This window comes from Tachypleus tridentatus, chromosome 3, assembly GCF_004210375.1.
Source record: "Tachypleus tridentatus isolate NWPU-2018 chromosome 3, ASM421037v1, whole genome shotgun sequence".
In the NCBI taxonomy this organism is placed as follows: Eukaryota; Metazoa; Arthropoda; class Merostomata; order Xiphosura; family Limulidae; genus Tachypleus; species Tachypleus tridentatus.
The window spans coordinates 24,469,646-24,497,610 of NC_134827.1; the positions used below are offsets into that span (position 1 = coordinate 24,469,646).

Below are 27,965 nucleotides of genomic sequence, written 5' to 3' on the forward strand. Positions count from 1 at the left end.
TTTGTTCGTTGCCCGACTTTAACTTCATTGTTATATAACCAGTTTTGTTCGTTGCCCAACTTTAACTTCCTTGTTATATATCAAGTTTTGTTTGTTGCCCGACTTTAACTTCATTGTTATATAACCAGTTTTGTTCGTTGCCCGACTTTAACTTCATTGTTATATAACCAGTTTTGTTCGTTGCCCGACTTTAACTTTATTGTTATATAACCAGTTTTGTTCGTTGCCCGACTTTAACTTCATTGTTATATATCAAGTTTTGTTTGTTGCCCGACTTTAACTTCATTGTTATATAACCAGTTTTGTTCGTTGCCCGACTTTAACTTCATTGTTATATAACCAGTTTTGTTCGTTGCCCGACTTTAACTTCATTGTTATATAACCAGTTTTGTTCGTTGCCCGACTTTAACTTCATTGTTATATAACCAGTTTTGTTCGTTGCCCGACTTTAACTTCATTGTTATATAACCAGTGTTGTTCGTTGCCCGACTTTAACTTCATTGTTATATAACCAGCTTTGTTCGTTGCCCGACTTTAACTTCATTGTTATATATCAAGTTTTGTTCGTTGCCCGACTTTAACTTCGTTATATATCAAGCTTTGTTCGTTGCCCGACTTTAACTTCATTGTTATATATCAAGTTTTGTTTGTTGCCCGACTTTAACTTCATTGTTATATAACCAGTTTTGTTCGTTGCCCGACTTTAACTTCATTGTTATATAACCAGCTTTGTTCGTTGCCCGACTTTAACTTCATTGTTATATATCAAGCTTTGTTCGTTGCCCGACTTTAACTTCATTGTCATATAACCAGTTTTGTTCGTTGCCCGACTTTAACTTCATTGTTATATATCAAGTTTTGTTCGTTGCCCGACTTTAACTTCATTGTTATATAACCAGCTTTGTTCGTTGCCCGACTTTAACTTCATTGTTATATATCAAGTTTTGTTTGTTGCCCGACTTTAACTTCATTGTTATATAACCAGTTTTGTTCGTTGTCCGACTTTAACTTCATTGTTATAAATCCAGCTTTGTTCGTTGCCCGACTTTAACTTCATTGTTATATAACCAGCTTTGTTCGTTGCCCGACTTTAACTTCATTGTTATATATCAAGTTTTGTTCGTTGCCCGACTTTAACTTCATTGTTATATAACCAGCTTTGTTCGTTGCCCGACTTTAACTTCATTGTTATATATCAAGTTTTGTTTGTTGCCCGACTTTAACTTCATTGTTATATAACCAGTTTTGTTCGTTGCCCGACTTTAACTTCATTGTTAAATAACCAGCTTTGTTCGTTGCCCGACTTTAACTTCATTGTTATATATCAAGCTTTGTTCGTTGCCCGACTTTAACTTCATTGTCATATAACCAGTTTTGTTCGTTGCCCGACTTTAACTTCATTGTTATATATCAAGTTTTGTTTGTTGCCCGACTTTAACTTCATTGTTATATAACCAGTTTTGTTCGTTGCCCGACTTTAACTTCATTGTTATATAACCAGCTTTGTTCGTTGCCCGACTTTAACTTCATTGTTATATATCAAGTTTTGTTCGTTGCCCGACTTTAACTTCATTGTTATATAACCAGCTTTGTTCGTTGCCCGACTTTAACTTCATTGTTATATATCAAGTTTTGTTTGTTGCCCGACTTTAACTTCATTGTTATATAACCAGTTTTGTTCGTTGCCCGACTTTAACATCATTGCTATATAACCAGTTTTGTTCGTTGCCCGATTTTACTTCATTGTTATATAACCAGCTTTGTACGTTGCCCGACTTTAACTTCATTGTTATATATCAAGTTTTGTTCGTTGCCCGACTTTAACTTCATTGTTATATAACCAGTTTTGTTTGTTGCCCGACTTTAACTTCATTGTTATATAACCAGCTTTGTTCGTTGCCCGACTTTAACTTCATTGTTATATAACCAGCTTTGTTCGTTGCCCGACTTTAACTTCATTGTTATATAACCAGCTTTGTTCGTTGCCCGACTTTAACTTCATTGTTATATAACCAGTTTTGTTCGTTGCCCGACTTTAACTTCATTGTTATATATCAAGTTTTGTTCGTTGCCGACTTTAACTTCATTGTTATATAACCAGCTTTGTTCGTTGCCCGACTTTAACTTCATTGTTATATAACCAGTTTTGTTCGTTGCCCGACTTTAACTTCATTGTTATATATCAAGTTTTGTTTGTTGCCCGACTTTAACTTCCTTGTTATATATCAAGTTTTGTTTGTTGCCCGACTTTAACTTCATTGTTATATATCAAGTTTTGTTTGTTGCCCGGCTTTAACTTCATTGTTATATATCAAGTTTTGTTTGTTGCCCGACTTTAACTTCATTGTTATATATCAAGTTTTGTTTGTTGCCCGACTTTAACTTCATTGTTATATATCAAGTTTTGTTTGTTGCCCGACTTTAACTTCATTGTTATATATCAAGTTTTGTTTGTTGCCCGACTTTAACTTCATTGTTATATATCAAGTTTTGTTTGTTGCCCGACTTTAACTTCCTTGTTATATATCAAGTTTTGTTTGTTGCCTGACTTTAATTTCATTGTTATATAACCAGTTTTATTTGTGTGTGTAGTTGTTATGTTGAGGATTCGGAACAGCAAATGGATACAAAGCGACATTCCAAGTCAAACCAAAACTATTTCTTTATTCACAAAACGAAAGTAAGGCTATGAAAGTGCATCCTCCAACACTAAGTTATTGCAATAAAGCTGGGCACATCTCCTTACACTGTCAATAATATACAAAAGGCTCAAAAATCAAAAGTTCATAAACTTTCAAACACGTCTCGAAAAACTAGAATTATAGAGGGGTCTACCACAGATGCACATTTCAATACAACAGTCTGATTAAAACGCCTGTAGGAAACTAGAGATATTGTATGGTCTAACACTGACGCGCTGCCCTACTCTGAAACTGTGGATGCGTTATAAGAGTATCAGTCAGTCAAATTAAGCTTTTTTGCTCATACTAGAGTAGCTCACAAAGTTGGCGGCGGGTGATGTTTAGTAGCCTGGTTTGGTTTGTTTTGAATTTCTCGCAAAGCTATATGAGGACTATTTACGATAGTCGTCACTAATTTAACGGTTATATACTATAGGGAAAATAGTCAACTCTTGAGCTACTCTTTTACCAATGAATAGTGTGATTGACCATCACTTTATAACGACCCCACGACTGAAAGTGTGAGCATGTTTGATGGGACGCCAAAACCAACACGGTTTATTCGTTTCTTTTGAACTTTGCGCAAAGCTACACTAGGGCTATCTGTATTGGCCGTCCCTAATTTAGCAGTGTAAGACCAGAGGGAAAGCATCTAGTCATTACCACCAACCGCCAACTCTTGAGCTACTCTTTTACCAACGAATAGTGGGATTGGCCATTACATTATAACATCCCTACGGCTGAAAGGGCGAGCATGTTTGATGGGACGGGGGTTCAAATCCACAACCCTCAAACTGCAAGTCAAGCGCCCTGGCTATGTCGGGTCAAGATTTTTTAAAATAAAAATGTACGAGCATCTCCAACAGTGACTGAAGAACAAAGTATAGTAGGTATATAAATAATATTTTTGAATATTCGGAGTCTTTTGATATTCACTTTCCTCCACCTGGTCTGTGACACGTGATTTATTTACTTTTACTGTGTACCATATTTATTATACTGCATGTTTATAAAATGGGGTTTTCTCCACTACCCACAGGCTATAAAATACAGAACTTGTCCAAGTACATATAAATGTAACAGATAATATTTCCCACAGAAATATTAAATACCTCAATAAATGATGTAACTTTAATAACTGATACAGTGTTTTGACCAAGACTTTCATACAAAACGAGCTCTGACAATAGCCGAAAGGTCTCGTCGGCAGCCACTTGGGTCGCAAGTGACGCAGTCCAGATGCTGTTACGTTTCTTTTCACTAAAACAGGGGCCTTGAGAGCCAGCAAGGGCCCAGAGACAAATAACCTTGCCGAGTTCCCTTCATTGTTAAAAATTAGGATTAAATGGGATTTGAAAAAAAAAAAAAAGATCTCGGGCTTGGGCCCCTCGACTGACACAGTCCACAGAGAGGCAACCCTCTGCCCCCACACACTCTCATCGGCCCTACAATGAAAACCTATAGATAAGGATCAGTCAGGACTAGGTATTTCAGAGAAAAGTCACATTGGGCTATTTTCTGTGTCCACTGCGAGGAATCTAACCTCATTTCTGTTTTTAATTAAAAAATGTCCCCAGCTGGGACAGCGATAAGTATTCGGATTTACAACACTAAAATCAGAGGTTTGATTACCCTCGGTGGACACAGCAGATAGCCCGATGAGGCTCTGCTATAAGAAAACATACACACTATTTAGTACACAACGTAACTGTTACACATGGCTGTGAACTATTGCTACATAAAATTGGTACCCGTCTTGTTACCAGACTTGGATGTAAGAACAGCTTGTTGTTACATTATGATGCACGTACAGAACCTTTGTGTTACACAGCTCTGTGAAACTGTTGCTACTAAATCTGTAAATTAACGACGTCTGATCCACATTCTGACCAGTTGGAGTGTACTCCAGGATCTTTATGTGAAGAATAAAGATATTTAACGGGCTCAGAAAGACATATTTTTATTTCTTAGAAATAAACAGGAGTAAATTTAATAACCATAACTTGGCAACAACGTGCCTGATGCTAAGTTCCTGAAGAAAAGAAGTTATAAACGAGTCCACCTGTTTGCAAAACAAAGGCGCATCATATTTGTTCTGTTTTGTTTATTCTTTAGCTCAAAGCTACACAATGTGCCCACAAAGGTATCGAAACTCGGATTTTTAATGCTATAAGACTTCAGACCTACTACTGAGAGTCTGGCATGGCCAGCTGTTTAAGGCACACGGCTCGTAATATGAGGGTCGAGGGTTCGAATCCTCTTCGCACCAATCATGCTCGCCTTTTCAGCCGTGTGGGCATTATAATATGACGGTCAATCCCACTATTCGTTGGTAAAGGAGTAGCCCAAGAGTTGGCGGTGGGCGGTGACGACTCGCTGCCTTCCCTCTAGTCTTACACTGCTAAATTAGGAACAGCTAGCGCAGATAGCTCTCGCGTAGCTTTGCGCGAAATTCAAGACAAACCAAACCTACCGCTGAATAACTGAGAAGACATTACCTTTGTGCTGGCATATTGTAAACACGAGTTTTTTTGGAACTGCACTAAGTTACAAGTGAATATAATATGAAATCACACTGCATCTTTAAAAAAATCCTTACCTTATTGCAACTACAGTGAAATCAATAAAAATATAGGCAAGCGTGAGAATCGCATTAGATGCACGAGCTCTTATATAAAAACTATTTGAAACATTGCAGTGTGCATATGTTGTAACTTTTAAGGTTCCTAATCATTCCAATAAACAAAGTTTTACGAAAAATATATTATGTTTAATATTGACTTTTTTCATCTTTCATACGCGTGTTTAATATAACACATAAAATAATTACCAAATTAAATACCAAAATTTAACGTGACTTGTAAACTTGATTTTTTAGGGCTATCTTCAATGTTATAATCCATAGCTTATCGCTGAGAGATCGGGAGATTCTCGGAGCGGTAAATTTACTTTCCTAAACAACAAAATAACTTTCAAAATATTTAAAAGTTCGCCAAGTGTGATGAATTTTAATCAGTAGACATCATAACAATTTCAGTTAAAATTTACAGCTTATCTGAAACTAGAGTATGAACTGTGGAGAAAAAAAAAAAAACACTCGTGTGGGGGAAGAAATTGCATATTTTCCAGAGTTCCGTTCAACGTGATACTATGCATGTGATATCAGAACCATCGAGAGCTCACTGTTCCCAACACTGCTGACTTAGCGAGAGCTCGTGGTAGAGAAGAACAAACACTAGATACAGTATATATAAATGTTGAAAGGAAACGTATGGAAATGTTTATTCCTAGGTTCCTTTGGGTTATGCAAATACAACAAATATATCTTTACTCTTCACGTGAAAAACTTGGAGTATAACTTATTGTGGTCGGTGATGTTATAGTGTAACTTATTGTGGACGGTGATGTTATAGTGTAACTTATTGTGGACGGTGATGTTATAGTATAACTTATTGTGGTCGGTGATGTTATAGTATAACTTACTGTGGTCGGTGAAGTTATAGTGTAACTTACTGTGGTCGGGGATGTTATAGTATAACTTACTGTGGTCGGGGATGTTATAGTATAACTTACTGTGGTCGGTGATGTTATAGTATAACTTATTGTGGTCGGTGATGTTATAGTGTAACTTACTGTGGTCGGTGATGTTATAGTGTAACTTACTGTGGACGGTGACGTTATAGTCTAACTTACTGTGGTCGGTGATGTTATAGTGTAACTTACTGTGGTCGGTGATGTTATAGTGTAACTTACTGTGGTCGGTGATGTTATAGTCTAACTTATTGTGGTCGGTGATGTTATAGTGTAACTTACTGTGGTCGGTGATGTTATAGTGTAACTTACTGTGGACGGTGATGTTATAGTCTAACTTATTGTGGTCGGTGATGTTATAGTGTAACTTACTGTGGTCGGTGATGTTATAGTGTAACTTACTGTGGTCGGTGATGTTATAGTCTAACTTACTGTGGTCGGTGATGTTATAGTATAACTTACTGTGGTCGGTGATGTTATAGTGTAACTTACTGTGGTCGGTGATGTTATAGTGTAACTTATTGTGGACGGTGATGTTATAGTGTAACTTACTGTGGTCGGTGATGTTATAGTGTAACTTACTGTGGTCGGTGATGTTATAGTCTAACTTATTGTGGTCGGTGATGTTATAGTGTAACTTACTGTGGTCGGTGATGTTATAGTGTAACTTACTGTGGTCGGTGATGTTATAGTGTAACTTACCGTGGACGGTGATGTTATAGTCTAACTTATTGTGGTCGGTGATGTTATAGTGTAACTTACTGTGGTCGGTGATGTTATAGTGTAACTTACTGTGGTCGGTGATGTTATAGTCTAACTTATTGTGGTCGGTGATGTTATAGTGTAACTTACTGTGGTCGGTGATGTTATAGTATAACTTATTGTGGTCGGTGATGTTATAGTGTAACTTACTGTGGTCGGTGATGTTATAGTGTAACTTACTGTGGTCGGTGATGTTATAGTGTAACTTACTGTGGTCGGTGATGTTATAGTGTAACTTACTGTGGTCGGTGATGTTATAGTGTAACTTACTGTGGACGGTGATGTTATAGTCTAACTTACTGTGGTCGGTGATGTTATAGTGTAACTTACTGTGGTCGGTGATGTTATAGTGTAACTTACTGTGGTCGGTGATGTTATAGTCTAACTTATTGTGGTCGGTGATGTTATAGTGTAACTTATTGTGGTCGGTGATGTTATAGTGCTTAACTTACTGTGGTCGGTGATGTTATAGTGTAACTTACTGTGGACGGTGATGTTATAGTCTAACTTACTGTGGTCGGTGATGTTATAGTGTAACTTACTGTGGTCGGTGATGTTATAGTGTAACTTACTGTGGACGGTGATGTTATAGTCTAACTTACTGTGGTCGGTGATGTTATAGTATAACTTACTGTGGTCGGTGATGTTATAGTGTAACTTACTGTGGACGGTGATGTTATAGTCTAACTTACTGTGGTCGGTGATGTTATAGTATAACTTACTGTGGTCGGTGATGTTATAGTGTATCTTACTGTGGTCGGTGATGTTATAGTGTAACTTATTGTGGACGGTGATGTTATAGTGTAACTTATTGTGGTCGGTGATGTTATAGTGTAACTTATTGTGGTCGGTGATGTTATAGTATAACTTATTGTGGTCGGTGATGTTATAGTATAACTTACTGTGGTCGGTGATGTTATAGTATAACTTATTGTGGTCGGTGATGTTATAGTGTAACTTACTGTGGTCGGTGATGTTATAGTGTAACTTACTGTGGTCGGTGATGTTATAGTATAACTTACTGTGGTCGGTGATGTTATAGTATAACTTATTGTGGTCGGTGATGTTATAGTATAACTTATTGTGGTCGGTGATGTTATAGTATAACTTATTGTGGTCGGTGATGTTATAGTATAACTTATTGTGGTCGGTGATGTTATAGTGTAACTTACTGTGGTCGGTGATGTTATAGTGTAACTTACTGTGGTCGGTGATGTTATAGTGTAACTTACTGTGGTCGGTGATGTTATAGTGTAACTTACTGTGGACGGTGATGTTATAGTCTAACTTACTGTGGTCGGTGATGTTATAGTGTAACTTACTGTGGTCGGTGATGTTATAGTGTAATTTACTGTGGACGGTGATGTTATAGTCTAACTTACTGTGGTCGGTGATGTTATAGTGTAACTTACTGTGGTCGGTGATGTTATAGTGTAATTTACTGTGGACGGTGATGTTATAGTCTAACTTATTGTGGTCGGTGATGTTATAGTGTAACTTACTGTGGTCGGTGATGTTATAGTGTAACTTACTGTGGACGGTGATGTTATAGTCTAACTTACTGTGGTCGGTGATGTTGTAGTGTAACTTACTGTGGTCGGTGATGTTATAGTGTAACTTACTGTGGACGGTGATGTTATAGTCTAACTTACTGTGGTCGGTGATGTTATAGTATAACTTACTGTGGTCGGTGATGTTATAGTATAACTTATTGTGGTCGGTGATGTTATAATGTAACTTACTGTGGTCGGTGATGTTATAGTGTAACTTACTGTGGTCGGTGATGTTATAGTGTAACTTACTGTGGTCGGTGATGTTATAGTGTAACTTACTGTGGTCGGTGATGTTATAGTATAACTTATTGTGGTCGGTGATGTTATAGTGTAACTTACTGTGGTCGGTGATGTTATAGTATAACTTATTGTGGTCGGTGATGTTATAGTATAACTTATTGTGGTCGGTGATGTTATAGTATAACTTATTGTGGTCGGTGATGTTATAGTGTAACTTACTGTGGTCGGTGATGTTATAGTATAACTTATTATGGTCGGTGATGTTATAGTATAACTTATTGTGGTCGGTGATGTTATAGTATAACTTATTGTGGTCGGTGATGTTATAGTATAACTTATTGTGGTCGGTGATGTTATAGTATAATTTATTGTGGTCGGTGATGTTATAGTATAACTTATTGTGGTCGGTGATGTTATAGTATAACTTATTGTGGTCGGTGATGTTATAGTGTAACTTACTGTGGTCGGTGATGTTATAGTATAACTTACTGTGGTCGGTGATGTTATAGTATAACTTACTGTGGTCGGTGATGTTATAGTGTAACTTACTGTGGTCGGTGATGTTATAGTATAACTTATTGTGGTCGGTGATGTTATAGTATAACTTATTGTGGTCGGTGATGTTATAGTGAAACTTACTGTGGTCGGTGATGTTATAGTATAACTTATTGTGGTCGGTGATGTTATAGTGTAACTTACTGTGGTCGGTGATGTTATAGTGTAACTTACTGTGGTCGGTGATGTTATAGTGTAACTTACTGTGGACGGTGATGTTATAGTCTAACTTACTGTGGTCGGTGATGTTATAGTGTAACTTACTGTGGTCGGTGATGTTATAGTGTAATTTACTGTGGACGGTGATGTTATAGTGTAATTTACTGTGGACGGTGATGTTATAGTCTAACTTATTGTGGTCGGTGATGTTGTAGTGTAACTTACTGTGGTCGGTGATGTTATAGTCTAACTTACTGTGGTCGGTGATGTTATAGTATAACTTACTGTGGTCGGTGATGTTATAGTATAACTTATTGTGGTCGGTGATGTTATAATGTAACTTACTGTGGTCGGTGATGTTATAGTGTAACTTACTGTGGTCGGTGATGTTATAGTGTAACTTACTGTGGTCGGTGATGTTATAGTGTAACTTACTGTGGTCGGTGATGTTATAGTGTAACTTACCGTGGTCGGTGATGTTATAGTGTAACTTACTGTGGTCGGTGATGTTATAGTGTAACTTACTGTGGACGGTGACGTTATAGTCTAACTTACTGTGGTCGGTGATGTTATAGTGTAACTTACTGTGGTCGGTGATGTTATAGTGTAACTTACTGTGGACGGTGATGTTACAGTCTAACTTATTGTGGTCGGTGATGTTATAGTGTAACTTACTGTGGTCGGTGATGTTATAGTGTAACTTACTGTGGACGGTGATGTTATAGTCTAACTTATTGTGGTCGGTGATGTTATAGTGTAACTTACTGTGGTCGGTGATGTTATAGTGTAACTTACTGTGGACGGTGATGTTATAGTCTAACTTACTGTGGTCGGTGATGTTATAGTATAACTTACTGTGGTCGGTGATGTTATAGTGTAACTTACTGTGGACGGTGATGTTATAATGTAACTTACTGTGGTCGGTGATGTTATAGTGTAACTTACTGTGGTCGGTGATGTTATAGTGTATCTTACTGTGGTCGGTGATGTTATAGTGTAACTTACTGTGGTCGGTGATGTTATAGTGTAACTTACTGTGGTCGGTGATGTTATAGTGTAACTTACTGTGGTCGGTGATGTTATAGTGTAACTTACCGTGGTCGGTGATGTTATAGTGTAACTTACTGTGGACGGTGACGTTATAGTCTAACTTACTGTGGTCGGTGATGTTATAGTGTAACTTACTGTGGTCGGTGATGTTATAGTGTAACTTACTGTGGACGGTGATGTTACAGTCTAACTTATTGTGGTCGGTGATGTTATAGTGTAACTTACTGTGGTCGGTGATGTTATAGTGTAACTTACTGTGGACGGTGATGTTATAGTCTAACTTATTGTGGTCGGTGATGTTATAGTGTAACTTACTGTGGTCGGTGATGTTATAGTGTAACTTACTGTGGACGGTGATGTTATAGTCTAACTTACTGTGGTCGGTGATGTTATAGTATAACTTACTGTGGTCGGTGATGTTATAGTGTAACTTACTGTGGACGGTGATGTTATAGTCTAACTTACTGTGGTCGGTGATGTTATAGTATAACTTACTGTGGTCGGTGATGTTATAGTGTATCTTACTGTGGTCGGTGATGTTATAGTGTAACTTATTGTGGACGGTGATGTTATAGTATAACTTATTGTGGTCGGTGATGTTATAGTGTAACTTATTGTGGTCGGTGATGTTATAGTATAACCTATTGTGGTCGGTGATGTTATAGCATAACTTACTGTGGCCGGTGATGTTATAGTATAACTTATTGTGGTCGGTGATGTTATAGTGTAACTTACCGTGGTCGGTGATGTTATAGCATAACTTACTGTGGTCGGTGATGTTATAGCATAACTTACCGTGGTCGGTGATGTTATAGTGTAACTTACTGTGGTCGGTGATGCTATAGTATAACTTATTGTGGTCGGTGATGTTATAGTATAACCTATTGTGGTCGGTGATGTTATAGTGAAACTTACCGTGGTCGGTGATGTTATAGTATAACCCCATTGTGGTCGGTGATGTTATAGTGTAACTTACCGTGGTCGGTGATGTTATAGTGTAACTTACCGTGGTCGGTGATGTTATAGTGTAACTTACTGTGGACGGTGATGTTATAGTCTAACTTACTGTGGTCGGTGATGTTATAGTGTAACTTACTGTGGTCGGTGATGTTATAGTGTAATTTACTGTGGACGGTGATGTTATAGTGTAATTTACTGTGGACGGTGATGTTATAGTCTAACTTATTGTGGTCGGTGATGTTGTAGTGTAACTTACTGTGGTCGGTGATGTTATAGTCTAACTTACTGTGGTCGGTGATGTTATAGTATAACTTACTGTGGTCGGTGATGTTATAGTATAACTTATTGTGGTCGGTGATGTTATAAATGTAACTCTGTGGTCGGTGATGTTATAGTGTAACTTACCGTGGTCGGTGATGCTATAGTGTAACTTACTGTGGTCGGTGATGTTATAGTGTAACTTACTGTGGTCGGTGATGTTATAGTGTAACTTACTGTGGTCGGTGATGTTATAGTGTAACTTACTGTGGTCGGTGATGTTATAGTGTAACTTACTGTGGACGGTGACGTTATAGTCTAACTTACTGTGGTCGGTGATGTTATAGTGTAACTTACTGTGGTCGGTGATGTTATAGTGTAACTTACTGTGGACGGTGATGTTATAGTCTAACTTATTGTGGTCGGTGATGTTATAGTGTAACTTACTGTGGTCGGTGATGTTATAGTGTAACTTACTGTGGACGGTGATGTTATAGTCTAACTTATTGTGGTCGGTGATGTTATAGTGTAACTTACTGTGGTCGGTGATGTTATAGTGTAACCTTACTGTGGACGGTGATGTTATAGTCTAACTTGTGGTCGGTGATGTTATAGCATAACTTACTGTGGTCGGTGATGTTATAGTGTAACTTACTGTGGACGGTGATGTTATAGTGTAACTTACTGTGGTCGGTGATGTTATAGTGTAACTTACTGTGGTCGGTGATGTTATAGTGTATCTTACTGTGGTCGGTGATGTTATAGTGTAACTTACTGTGGTCGGTGATGTTATAGTGTAACTTACTGTGGTCGGTGATGTTATAGTGTAACTTACTGTGGTCGGTGATGTTATAGTGTAACTTACTGTGGTCGGTGATGTTATAGTGTAACTTACTGTGGACGGTGACGTTATAGTCTAACTTACTGTGGTCGGTGATGTTATAGTGTAACTTACTGTGGTCGGTGATGTTATAGTGTAACTTACTGTGGACGGTGATGTTATAGTCCCAACTTATTGTGGTCGGTGATGTTATAGTGTAACTTACTGTGGTCGGTGATGTTATAGTGTAACTTACTGTGGACGGTGATGTTATAGTCTAACTTATTGTGGTCGGTGATGTTATAGTGTAACTTACTGTGGTCGGTGATGTTATAGTGTAACTTACTGTGGACGGTGATGTTATAGTCTAACTTACTGTGGTCGGTGATGTTATAGTATAACTTACCTGTGGTCGGTGATGTTATAGTGTAACTTACTGTGGACGGTGATGTTATAGTCCAACTTACTGTGGTCGGTGATGTTATAGTATAACTTACTGTGGTCGGTGATGTTATAGTGTAACTTACTGTGGTCGGTGATGTTATAGTATAACTTATTGTGGACGGTGATGTTATAGTATAACTTATTGTGGTCGGTGATGCTATAGTGTAACTTATTGTGGTCGGTGATGTTATAGTATAACTTATTGTGGTCGGTGATGTTATAGTATAACTTACTGTGGCCGGTGATGTTATAGTATAACTTATTGTGGTCGGTGATGTTATAGTGTAACTTACTGTGGTCGGTGATGTTATAGTATAACTTATTGTGGTCGGTGATGTTATAGTATAACTTATTCTGGTCGGTGATGTTATAGTATAACTTACTGTGGTCGGTGATGTTATAGTATAACTTATTGTGGTCGGTGATGTTATAGTGTAACTTACTGTGGTCGGTGATGTTATAGTGTAACTTATTGTGGTCGGTGATGTTATAGTATAACTTATTGTGGTCGGTGATGTTATAGTATAACTTATTGTGGTCGGTGATGTTATAGTATAACTTATTGTGGTCGGTGATGTTATAGTGTAACTTACTGTGGTCGGTGATGTTATAGTGTAACTTACTGTGGTCGGTGATGTTATAGTATAACTTACTGTGGTCGGTGATGTTATAGTATAACTTATTGTGGTCGGTGATGTTATAGTGTCGGTGATGTTATAGTAACTTACTGTGGTCGGTGATGTTATAGTATAACTTACTGTGGTCGGTGATGTTATAGTTAACTTACTGTGGTCGGTGATGTTATAGTGTAACTTATTGTGGTCGGTGATGTTATAGTATAACTTATTGTGGTCGGTGATGTTATAGTATAACTTACTGTGGTGGTCGGTGATGTTATAGTATAACTTATTGTGGTCGGTGATGTTATAGTATAACTTACTGTGGTCGGTGATGTTATAGTATAACTTATTGTGGTCGGTGATGTTATAGCATAACTTATTGTGGTCGGTGATGTTATAGTATAACTTACTGTGGTCGGTGATGTTATAGTATAACTTACTGTGGTCGGTGATGTTATAGTATAACTTATTGTGGTCGGTGATGTTATAGTATAACTTATTGTGGTCGGTGATGTTATAGTGTAACTTACTGTGGTCGGTGCTGTTATAGCATAACTTATTGTGGTCGGTGATGTTATAGTATAACCTATTGTGGTCTGTGATGTTATAGTATAACTTATTGTTATAGTATAACTTATTGTGGTCGGTGATGTTATAGTATAACTTATTGTGGTCGGTGATGTTATAGTATAAACGGTGATGTTATAGTGTAACTTACTGTGGTCGGTGATGTTATAGTGTATAGGACGGTGATGTTATAGTCTAACTGTGGTCGGTGATGTTATAGTGTAACTTACTGTGGTCGGTGATGTTATAGTTATAGTATAACGGTGATGTTATAGTCTAACTTATTGTGGTCGGTGATGTTATTACTGTGGTCGGATGATGATGATGTTATAGTTAACTTAGTATAACTTACTGTGGTCGGGGTTATAGTGATGTAGTCTAACTTACTGTGGTCGGTGATGTATAACTTACTGTGGTCGGTGATGTTATAGTATAACCTATTGTGGTCGGTGATGTTATAATGTAACTTACTGTGTTATAGTGTAACTTACTGTGGTCGGTGATGTTATAGTGTAACTTACTGTGGTCGGTGATGTTATAGTGTAACTTACTGTGGTCGGTGATGTTATAGTATAACTTATTGTGGTCGGGGATGTTATAGTATAACTTATTGTGGTCGGTGATGTGATGTTATAGTATAACTTACTGTGGTCGGTGATGTTATAGTATAACTTATTGTGGTCGGTGATGTTATAGTATAACTTACTGTGGTCGGTGATGTTATAGTATAACTTACTGTGGTCGGTGATGTTATAGTATAACTTACTGTGGTCGGGGATGTTATAGTATAACTTACTGTGGTCGGGGATGTTATAATGTAACTTACTGTGGTCGGTGATGTTATAGTGTAACTTACTGTGGTCGGATGATGTTATACTGTGGTCGGTGATGTTATATAACTTACCGTGGTCGGTGATGTTATAGTGTGTTATAGTAACTTATTGTGGTCGGTGATGTTATAATGTAACTTACTGTGGTCGGTGATGTTATAGTGTAACTTACTGTGGTCGGTGATGTTATAGTATAACTTATTGTGGTCGGTGATGTTATAGTATAATTGTGGTCGGTGATGTTATAGTATAACTTATTGTGGTCGGTGATGTTATAGTATAACTTACTGTGGTCGGTGATGTTATAGTATAACTTACTGTGGTCGGGGATGTTATAGTATAACTTATTGTGGTCGGTGATGTTATAGTCGGTGATGTTATAGTATAACTTATTGTGGTCGGTGATGTTATAGTGTAACTTACTGTGGTCGGTGATGTTATAGTATGGTCGGTGATGTTATGATAACTTATTGTGGTCGGTGATGTTATAGTATAACTTATTGTGGTCGGTGATGTTATAGTATAACTTATTGTGGTCGGTGATGTTATAGTGTAACTTACTGTGGTCGGTGATGTTATAGCATAACTGTAACTTATTGTGGTCGGGGATGTTATGGTCGGTGATGTTATAGTGTAACTTACTGTGGTCGGTGATGTTATACTAACTTACTGTGGTCGGTGATGTTATAGTTATATGTATAAACTGTGGTCGGTGATGTTCGTCGGTGATGTTATAGTATAACTTATATAGTATAACTTACTGTGGTCGGGGATGTTATAATGTAACTTACTGTGGTCGGTGATGTTATAGTATAACTTACTGTGGTCGGTGATGTTATAGTATAACTTACTGTGGTCGGGGATGTTATAGTATAACTTATTGTGGTCGGTGATGTTATAGTATAACATATAGGCCCGGCATGGCCAAGCGTATTAAGGCGTGCGACTCGTAATCTGAGGGTCGCGGGTTCGCATCCCCGTCGCGCCAAACATGTTCGCCCTCCCAGCCGTTGGGGCATTATAATGTGACGGTCAATCACTCTACTCGTTGGTAAAAGAGTAGCCCAAGAGTTGGCGGTGAGTGGGGATGACTAGCTGCTTTCCCTCTAGTCTTACACTGCTAAATTAGGAACGGCTAGCGTAGATAGTCCTCGAGTAGCTTTGTGCGAAATTAAAAACAAACAAACAAACAGTATAACTTATTGTACTTGGTGATATTATGCTGTATCTTATTGTTATATTTTTGTACAATGATATTTAACTTATTCACAGTAACATCCTCTTAAAAATGGACAAAGTGTTCCACTCAGAAACTAATTAAAGATACATTTGAGCTTAAGTTTAGTAACATATCACTATCCGTTCTACATAATTTGAAATTTAAAAGGGTCGGCATAACTTCTGTCCACAATAACTCGGTGGTAAGCCGTGAAAGCATATGACGCTAGAAACGGGATTTCGATACTTATGATGGCCACAGAGACTAATGCTGTGTATCTTTGTTTTTAACAACATCTAACAACGTTAAAAGAACGCTAAGATACCAACACAAGGTGTCTAAAACTGTTTAAGAAAAGTGTATAGTTAAATATTAGAATTATCGAAACCTACGTTTTTTTTCTGTCCTTTTGAACCCGTGATCCTCAGATTACGAGTCAAGCGCCCTGACCACCTGGCCATGCCGGGCCTAATATAACCGAAATGGCCCTTGCCCCACGATGTTTTCATCCTCTTGGGAAAATAAAACAAACAAACCCTAAAATATATACTCATCCACAGAAATGTCGGAGTGTGTGTCCAGATTTTCTTCCTACCCCAGTTTGTTCTCGAAGTTTTAATATTTTCCAAAATCACAATTTTCTACTATTTTACGAAAAACAGCTGACTTGGAATGGAATTTGACCGTTGTGCCACAATCACTAAACATAACTGATTTGCCCCCGAAGGACACAGCTTTTGTACCAAAGTTAATCAAAATCAAATTAAACATTTTCAAGTTATACTGTTCACACACACACACACAACGTACGTGTGAAAACAGTACCCCGCTCTCTGGCGGTGATAATAATTCAAGTTTGCTATTCCTTCACGTTGAAATTAACTTTTTCAGTCCTAATACACAATATTAACAAGGCGTATTTTTTGTCCTTAAACTTTATCTTTTTTGAATTATTGTAAATGAAATAAAGACAACATCAATTAGACCAGAGTTGCGCTACAGAAACTTGGTTTCTTCAATGCACGTTGAAGTAACAGCATAGTTATGGATTTTAGAAAGTTGTTTTTTTGTGTGTTCTTGAATTTCGCGCAAAACTACACGAAGGCTATCTGCGCTAACCATCCATAATTTAGCACAGAAAGACCAGAGGGAAGGCAGCTAGTCATCACCACCCATCGCCAACTCTTGGGCTACTCTTTTACCAACAAATAGTGAGATTGACCGTCACTTTATAATGCCCCCACGGCTGAAAGGACGAGCATGTTTGGTGTGACTGGGATTTGAACCCACAACCTTCAGACCTTAACCACCTGGCCATTCTGGGCCTTTTCTAAACTTAAATGATAATTTATCCTAGATGATCTCACAATCACACAAACTAACTTGAAAGCTAAGGAATTATTTTCGTTAGATTTTAACTCTATAATTTAGGTTATAAGTAGTCATATATTATTACATATTCAACCCATTTTAATATGTTAACTCATCAGTTTTTAATGTTTCGATTATTAAGTACCTGAAGCAGACTTCGACTTTTCACAGTCAGGTTCATAGAAGGAGTATGCTGTACTCGAGTGTAATTAAAACTGTTATGAATGTTTAAACACGGCTGCAGTTACGCAATTATTTTATGGTTGTTTTATTTTTTAGTTACTGTATTTTACCTTTATTGTTTAACATTACTAAGATAATATAAATATAATAAAATAAAAAATAATATCTATGTGCTTTCTTAGTTTGAAATATGTTGGAGAAAATCATTGCGCATTTTAACTCACCCAAATAACGGGTAACAGCATCACGTTTCATGATGGACTTTCTCTCTTCAGTATCGACTGCTGGTTGCTCCTGGAAATAATCTACTCTCGAGTCAGAGATATTCCTCGTACGTCTCGGTGAGCGCCACCTAGGGGGAAGCGCGGGGCCTTCTTCAAAATTTGATCTGTTTTGACATTCCTGCTGAGCACGTTGAAGGGCGTCAGAAGAAATATTTCCACGACTGTTGTTACCCACATCGTCCCCATGGGGTAAATGCTGTTGTTTGGTGTATCTGTTTATTACCGGCGAATCTAGTGAATGACTAGACTGAAAACCTTCATTAGGTTTAGCTTTATACTCCACCTGCGAAACGGATTTTTTAATCTCTTTTCCACCACCAGGTGGCGCTGAGCGACCTTGAACTTCTGAGTGAGCTGTTTTCTTGTCTTGGTCAGGTCGAGATCCAGATGGACTGCTGGAAGTTCGGTGTACGACAAACCTCTTAATACTAAACGGCATTTCTCTCACTAATGTTTGTCCTGACACGATAGAATACTTTTCTGGAAAACAGACAAACGCAGTCAAGTTTAATGTTATTTTAAACAACTCATACGGTTCATTTTTCAGACTTTATATCTAGGTGTATTGTTTTATCTGAAATCATTCATTTCGAGTAAAGTGGTACAGTTCTTAGACTGTATGGATATAAATTTATATATATATCGAGAGATATATATATACAAATACTTTATTAGATTACAATTATTTATTTCTACAGCTAGCCTTGTGACTTTAAAAAAAATTCGTGGTTTATTTCTCTGTTTGTTTTGCTGAAAAACAGTAAAAAGTCTTATTTGTTATAGACCTAATTTGGGTATATAATTGTTACTACATTTAACATTTAGTCTCCTCAAAGGGTCCTACCCATAATTCAGTGGAAAAATAATGTTAAAATCTACAATATTGTAATAAAACTGGCCTAACACAGTAGCAATTGTGACAAAAAAATTTAACTTGCGAATATAGTATCTAAGACTGCAGTCTAATATTTGTTTCTATTTCTCTCTTGACAGACACTTGGACATTGGAACAAATCCAGCTGTTACGAAAACGAACAGATTAAATCTTTAAACTAAGAAATATTTTGCCAAAATAAAAATAAATATCTTAATTTTGCCTGTTACTTGAAATAGCAAAATATTAAACAAATTTTTTAAAACAACACTACACACAATAAATTATTGGTATAAAAACTGAGAAAGAGTGCTTAACGATCGTTCCATACCTTTTGCTTACACGGAATTGTAATAAGTTTCCTCCCTGTAGTGTTCACTGTTAGTTAAGACTTCAACAGTGTTATTCATGTTAACGGCGTATATTATATATACTCTTCATCCATTCAATGTCTGTTATGTGCACTACTAAACAAATGGATCAAAATGCGAGGTAGCTGTGATCAAGTCGAAATTGCTCACTGAAGTCACTATACTCTCGAAGCAGGGAATATCAGCGTACTGATGTATTCCCTTTCAGGTGTTATCCAGCTGTTACAACAACCACAGCTGTGAGTGTATGATTTACCCTACCATGGTAGAGCATTATCATAAATACCATCACTAACATCTTTCGCGGTTCCGTAGGTACTAACAGTGTTTTTGTTTTTTATTGGAGAATGCACAAACAGCGATGTATCAATGTATGTGCTATAAGGATTGTTAGAAAAGACCTTTAAAGGAAAGCTACTACATATAATATAAATAGCGAAGAATATTTCAGATTTTCAAAGTAATTCTATCATGCACAAAATGTTGCAAAAGAAAAAAATTACATTTTAAGAATGCTAGTCATGCAAAAATTAGATGGTTACAAAAAGAACCTTGTAATATTTATTTTATGTTTCCACTATGAGCTTCATTAACATAACCCTTGCCACCTGGTGGAAGAATGTGCCATCATATCTTTACACGAACGTAAAGTCAGTGTGTATTTAGGCAGAAATGTTCAGGATACGTGTGAGTTTTTTTTATAGCAAAACCACATCGGGCTATCTGCTGTGTGCATCGAGGGGAATCGAACCCCTGATTTTAGCGTTGTAAATCCGAAAATTTGGAATACAGTCAAAATTATACATGTAGCCAGAAATATTGTGTGTTTAGTGGGATCTTTAACTAAATACACAATACACGCACAGAGAGCCATCAGTTATTTCGTCAGATATAGTGTTATTAATTAAGCATACACTGTCGGTTTTATTGTCTGTAACCAAACATATATATAACTGTTTAATAATGATATCAAAGGTTTATTTTATTTTAATCGAAGTCAAACTGGAAACAAATCAGCGACGTAAAGGCTTAATGCATTCTCTGATTTGACACACCCTCTGCTGTGGAATTCAGGTTCGCCTGTTCAAGGCTCATTGGCAGAGATCGAGTCAGCAAAACAAAGCAACCTAGTAAAGCTTCACATAGTGGTTATACGTATGTGATATATGCATATGGAACATTTAATGTCTTTGAAACTCATATTAAATCAGTTGAGATGTTTCATTAATACCTGGCAATCCGACAAATATAATTGTACAGTAGTGTACACTAGACAAAGTGTTTAATAATGATAATAAATTTATCTTTTCATCGAGATGATTTAAAATATATCATGATGAATTTTAAGGATTCAAAACCCCATAAGTATCATATACATAATATATACAACCAGAATTATTACGGATATAGCCAGAACTGTCGTGTATTTAATTAAAATGTAATGTTTACAGTAAAAACGTATAGTCAGAACATTTTGGCGCATAGTTCTGAATTACCACGGATATGATCACAAGTGTATTTAGTATTTCCAGTCAAAGGTATAGGGTGCATGATTGTGGGGTATACACAGTCAGAACTAACGGGTGCATAATTAAATACAAAGTGTAAATAGTCAGGGCCACATGGTACATAATTAAATACAGAGGGTAAATAGTCAGGGCCACCTGGTACATAATCAAATACAGAGGGTAAATAGTCAGGGCCACCTGGTACATAATTAAATACAGAGGGTAAATAGTCAGGGCCACCTGGTACATAATTAAATACAGAGGGTAAAGAGTCAGGGCCACCTGGCACATAATTAAATACAGAGGGTAAAAGGTCAGGGCCACCTGGAACATAATTAAATACAGAGGGTAAAGAGTCAGTGCCAAATGGTACATAATTAAATACAGAGGGTAAATAGTCTGGGCCACCTGGCACATAATTAATTACAGAGGGTAAAGAGTGAGGGCCAAATGGTGCATAATGAAATACAGAAAGTAAAGAGTCAGAGCCAAATGGTGCATATTAAATATGCCCCCGCTAGTACAGCGGTATGTATCCGGATTTGCAACGCTAAAATCAGGGGTTCAATTCCCCTCAGTGAGCTGCGCAGATAGCCCTTTGTGGCTTTGCTATACGATAAACACACACACGCATATTAAATACAGAGGGTAAATAGAACTATCTGGTACATAATTAAATAGATAATTCAGATCTATTGGGAATATAATTAATAAACTACAGAATGTAAACGGTCAGGGTTATATATTCGACATGAACCCTAGAACTTCTACAGATTCATTTTTGAATGTGAAATAGTTAAAATTTGGGCTCCGATCTCCGCAGCGAGAACAGTGCAGTGTCCATTTCATAGCATCGTCCTAAAGAACGAACAAACACTAAAATGACATTTCTTAACTTACAACAAAAAAGCAAATTGAGAAAGATATCGCTAAAGATGTAGATGATATACTGGATCACTGGACAGAAAACTGGCTAGATGGTAGAAAACAGAGGGTTGTCATAAATGGAGTTCAGACAAACTGGTTTACATGTTACAAGTGAGACAGCTCAGGGCTTTGCTTGATTTACATCGAATATATAAATGAAGGAATGGTCAACAGATTGTTGTTTAAATTTGTTGATGATGTTAAAGGGTGTTGCTAGCTGTGAGGAGCATACTACTGCTTTACAGTGGAATTTGAATTATTTGGAAAGTTGGGCGAATAAACGGCAAATGGCTTTTAGTTATAATAAACGTAAAGTAATACATGTGGGACATAATTTCAATTATGAATATAGTCTGATGCGAATAATCTTAACAGTGTTATGAAATATAAAGACCTTGGGATTCTGGTTCATCCGTGTCGTAAGCAATCCAAGCAGTGTTCGTTGCTTGAAAAAGGGAAAGTTGGGTTTTAGGTTGATTCAAAGATACTGAACACATGTGTAAAGTGGTAATGCTGTAATGTGTGAGACCACATTCGGAGTAATTATTCAATGTGGAATGATACTTCCGACGGAAAGGTTATCACACAAAAAATGGTTAATACTCCTGAAAATTACCCCTGAAGAAGAATGATAAGAATTAGAGAGGGTCCGACTGAGGTGTTTAAGATTCTTAAGGGAATAGATAGCGATAATATCTATTCGTCTTTCATATCTAACGGTGACAACTGTGAATAGAAGACACAAGTATTAATTTTGGCAGAGAAGAAGTAATTTTTGGCTAAAACAGCTTTATTCTTCTAACAAGGTGGATAACCTTTGACATTGGTTGCTTTGAAATGTGGTAGATGCAGTTAATTCAAGGGAAAACGTGATAAATATTTGAATGATAGATTGACTTTGAGAATATATACATATATATAGTTTTTAATTCTATTTCTGATGGATTTACTGTTATATATTTATTTTAATATTGATGCTTGTTTCATTTAAGTATATATTTAAAAATGCCTGTAGCTTATATTGTTAAATCTGTATTGTGAAATCCCCACCTACTCAGTAAATTTGTAGAAGATTCTCGAATGTGAGAATCGACAATGTATCAGATCATCCCATATATAATGTCCGAAAATTTAATACAGAAAGTGCATCATCGTTTCTGTCTTTGTAGAAGGTTTTAATGACTAAAATATGTAGTAGGACGTGTATAAAAATGTTCAGACATATAAAAAAACTAACCCAACTCCACCTTTTCAAATAATTAACCAAATAAGCCCTTATGAAGATGGATGTGTCTGAGGAGCACATCAGGCATGTAATGATTTATGAGTTTAAAAAAGGCAATAGTGCAGCAGAAACTACACGAAACATTCAAGGTGTTTACGGTGCGGAGTCTCTCAATGACAGAAAATGTCGAAAGTGGTTTCAGAAGTTCAGATCAGGTGATTACAGCTTAACTGACGTGCCACGTTCAGGTCGTCCTGTTGAGTTTAATGATTACGTGCTGCTGACTGCACTTGATGAAGATTGTGCTGTAACAGCTGAAGAACTAGCATAAAAGCTTAATTCAACCCATTCAACAGTTCACCATTATCTGCAACGGCTTGGAAAAGTGTCAAAACTTAAAAATGGGTCCCCCACGATTTGACAGAAGCCAACCTTAGAGCAACCTTTATACAAATGTTTATCGCCGCAGAAAATGGCTCAGTGCAGATAACCTGGCTAAAGCACAGTCCAAAATGGACCTCCATCCTACGAAAGTAGTCTTGTTAAGCGTTTGGTGGGATATGTTGGTGCGATCCACTTTCAGTTGCTGCCATTCAACGTACCGATTACATCAGAGTTCTACTGTCAACAGTTAGAGCACTTGAATGTTGCACTGAAAGAAAATAAGCCTGTTTTGATCAATCATAAAGGTGTTGTGTTACACCACGATAATACACGGCCCCATACAACTGGGTCACATTAGTGAAGATTGAAGAGCTAGACTGGGAAAAACTTCCACATCCTCCTTATTTTCCAGACCTTGCTTCATCTGATTATCATCTATTCCGAAGTTTACAGATCTATCTTGATGGAAAAGAGCTTGGAACACATGAAGATGTCAAAACTATCCTCTCTACATTCTTTTCCTCCAAACACCAAGGATTTTATAGAAGTGACGTTCAGAAGCTTGTGAATCGTTGGCAGGAAGTAATTACTAATAATGCAACATACATTATTGATTAAATAACATTAAAAGTGTTTGAAATCCTTTCTTTTTTTCTGAACCTAAAATCGGACATTACTTATGGGATGGCCTAATATGTGTATATGAATGCCAGTACTGTCGTTTTAGCTGAAAGTTCTAGAAACTCGCTTCATGCATATAAAACGTTAACAATGCAGCACAGCAAGAAAAAGTACATATTATTGGTTTACTACAGTTGGTATATAATAAACCACGGAAGCTATAATTGTGTTTAACACTTATTAGTCGGGAACTTCATATATTGAACAGGAACATTTGTAGATTTCTAACATTACACACTGTTTACCTTCAGTGGATTAACATCAGACTTTAGTATTTTGCGAAAACATTATACAATTTAAGCTGTGAAAAATTTGCGTGTGATCAGCGAATAGTTAGCTAGCTCCCTGTTAAATTAAATGCACCCGTCCGTATTAGATCAGAATTCACTCATCGTGAACCATCAGTAGAACATCAAGGAAGTTCCGGATTAGATAAAAGACACAATATTGTTTGTAAGTTTGTACAACTTTTGTATATAAATCATTATTTATAATAATTATGTGTAATAATCGTTATTATAAATTGTATTGTTGTTTGTATATTAAAATATATTTGTTTTAAGAAAGAAACTGTGTATCAGTCTTGTTGGTAAATTCAATAAAATTTAAACATCTCTGTATATAATTAACTTTTGAATTTACATTACAGGTTAACTCAGTTTCATTCTGTTTCAAATTATAATACGTAACAAATCTGGTAAACGGACAGCCTAGATGAGCCAAAATGTCTCTTGTTGTCACTTAATGCTATGTTATTTTACATATAAAACATGGCTGATGTAACTAGCTCTTTTAAACTATGCTTAAGGGTTTTAACTTTGTAACATAACAAGCCTAATTTACAACAACTTAACAAAAGAAATAATATTTGAACTACAGGGTGTTCGAAAAGTCACTGTGTACTTACATATTTATTAACAGACATGTTTCAATATAGAATACAGGAGGTAAATATGAATGACAATTATATACAATGTTGAAAGTGACCCCCCGTTGGCATCAATACAGGCTTGAATCCTTCTTATTTTGTTTCTAAACACCGCTATCAGTTGCTGGCTTGAAATAGACTGAATGAATGCTGTTATCGCTGCTTTCAAAACTGCACAGTGACTTTCCGAACACCCTGTAGTTTTGAGACTGAAAATCATTTTGAAACAACTCATCCTTGTGGATTGTTAGTTAACCTTAACTGATCCAACGGAGGTCTGTAACAACTGAAAGTGTTTTGATTTAGTTCTAACAATATTATGTTGTTTTTCACACGTATTATCCTTAAAGGATAGGAATTATGCCTCGTCTGTTTCGGCGCAGTGTATGTCAGTTCTAATATTCAGGGTGTCTTAGAAGTCTGTAACCATACAGAAAATGGACATTGTATTCTAAAGGTTCAACAAACACGTTTCTAACGTCAGTTGTACATATTTCAGGAAAGCAGACATCCTGATGGCGTAGCTGACCAAGATCGTACATGTGTATTGCTGTTTGTGGCATGCAGTTTGAATAATAAGTAAATAATAAATTGTCTATTTTCCCTTATGGACTCAGACTTCTATGACACCCTGCATTTTACGCGGTCTTCCACCAACAAAACATTTTTAGTATGAAGTTCTTGTACTTAAGTAACACTTGTGTAATTCAACAACGAGATGCTTCCGCACGTTTGTTCGTTTTTGAATTTCGCACAAAGCTACTCGAGGGCTATCTGTGCTAGCCGTCCCTAATTTAGCAGTCTAAGGCTAGAGGGAAGGCAGCTAGTCATCACCACCCACCGCCAACTCTTGGGCTACTCTTTTACCAACGAATAGTGGGAATGCCGGGCCTACCTATATTGATACAAAAAACAAGCCCCTCGCTAGTACAGCGGTATGTCTACGGATTTACAACACTAAAATCAAGGGTTCGATTCCCCTCACACACATAAAAAAACAATTTTCTTTGAATAAGAATAAAGCAAACAGTTAGTGTACTGACTACTGCAGAATGTTCTACGTGTGTTTGTTGTTGCTATTTGCACCTTTCATTCAATACTTAATTAAGAATGAAACAAAATTCTACTTTTGGTCATAATTTGTTTATTTGATGCTAAAAACAAAGTTGATAAAGGGCTATTTATGTTGTGCCCACCGCTGAGATCACGTTATAAGAACTTAAAACTTATCGCTGAGCCGCCGTCGGGAGAAGAGGCTTAGTTGTAAAGCTTGATAAAGTTGGTTTACGTATATAACTTCAGTACAGAACTTGATAAATATTATTTTTAGATTACCCATATCAGAATTTGAACACTAAAATAACACGGACTTAGAACTTTAGCTAGTTTTACAGTTAACCAGGTTTGGAACCTGAACATTCAGTCAATAAAATTTAGCTAGTTTTACAGTTAACCAGAATGGTAACCTGAACATTCAGTCAACAAATTCTAGCTAGTTTTACAGTTAACCAGATTAGCAACCTTGTCACTCAGACAACCAAGTTTACAAAATCCAGTATGATATTCTGTGCTTCCATTGAGCAAATACATGTTGTGAGACCAAACAATAATGGCCAAGCGTGTTAAGGCGTGCGACTCGTAATCTGAGGGTCGCGGGTTCGCATCCTCGTCTCGCCAAACATGCTCGCCCTTTCAGCCGTGGGGGCGTTATAATGTTCGGTCAATCCCACTATTCGTTGGTAAAAGAGTAACTCAATTGGTGGCAGTGGGGTTGACGACTAGCTGCCTTCCCTCTAGTCTTACACTGCTAAATTAGGGACGGCTAGCACAGATAACTCTCGAGTAGCTTTGTGCGAAATTAAAAAAACAACAAAAAACCAAACAATAAAAAAAATTACTTTATTTCACTTTACAAAAGGTAATCACGTGCCTTTTTAATTTATTCATATTTAACTCTTCTCGATTGATGTGCGGAAAGAAAAAAAAAATATTCAAAAAGGTGGAAAAATAATTGCATCGATACGTTTTCTAGTGAGTTTCTCATCTCTGACGTCAAGACAAGGAATTTTGAGATTGAAACTTGAGTTTCTGTATTTTCTCGACTGAACGCTAGCTCGCGCCACAAAGCCTCAAAGAGCTTAGAGAATTTTATGAACATATTACAGCCTCTCGAGAGCCTGTCAGCTGTAAGCACGTGCACTTCGAAACAGAGGTATTAAGTAGGCAGGTAACTCGTTTTGTACGGTAAGATTTAGTGGAACCCGAACCACAGGAGGTTCATAAGGAGTTTGACCTTGGTGATGGGGAATTGAAAACATAGTTGTGACAACAGATAGGGATGAGTTAGGCTAAAAATGGTGGCCTATACAACGTGTATGGAAGCGATTACGCCAGGACGTCTGCCAAACCCAGCCAAGAGGGAAAGAGACGATGAGCCTTCACTAATCAAATACAAAACAGGTTTAGCTTCCTTGACGTCTCGAAAACGTGCCACAGAAGCATACATTTTCTTTCTCTTGTCCATCAGCTCGTAAACTACAGTGTACGACTGGATTTCATACCAAAACGCCCCCCGCTAGTCCAGCGGTATGTCTTCGGATTTACAACGCTAAAATCAGGGGTTCGATTCCCCTCGGTGAACTGAGCAGGTAGCCCTTTGTGGCTTTGCTATACGAAAAACACACATACCAAAACACTTCATTACTCCTTAGGATGTGCCTTTTCATACCAAGAGACGGTCTCTGATCAGTAGACTATTTTGTACGTTATACGGAAGTAGATAGTTTACCGTATACCCCTTACTGCCCCTCGCAGTATCTTCCTCTTTATGACTGTTTTTGCTTCAAGAAGTAACGTTTATAGATTATACTACGGTTACCTATAGAATAGAACTACATAAGTTGGTGAAATTGTACGTTCAACCCAGATGTCATCATCTCAAATGGAAACAAAGACTTCGACTAGTAAAAAATGAAAACAG

The 27,965-nt window shown here is 37.1% G+C and overlaps 1 protein-coding gene across 1 annotated transcript in view; it reads right to left on the reverse strand.

The window, feature by feature from the left end:
• The window catches only part of LOC143247943 (coiled-coil domain-containing protein CG32809-like), a 472,276-nt gene that overhangs the window by 206,490 nt on the left and 237,821 nt on the right, over positions 1-27,965 (reverse strand). The window contains exon 3 of the mRNA XM_076496493.1: positions 18,028-18,567. Within this exon, the coding sequence (XP_076352608.1) occupies positions 18,028-18,526 (499 nt within the window). The 5' untranslated portion in view covers positions 18,527-18,567. The remainder of the gene's footprint in view (positions 1-18,027; positions 18,568-27,965) is intronic.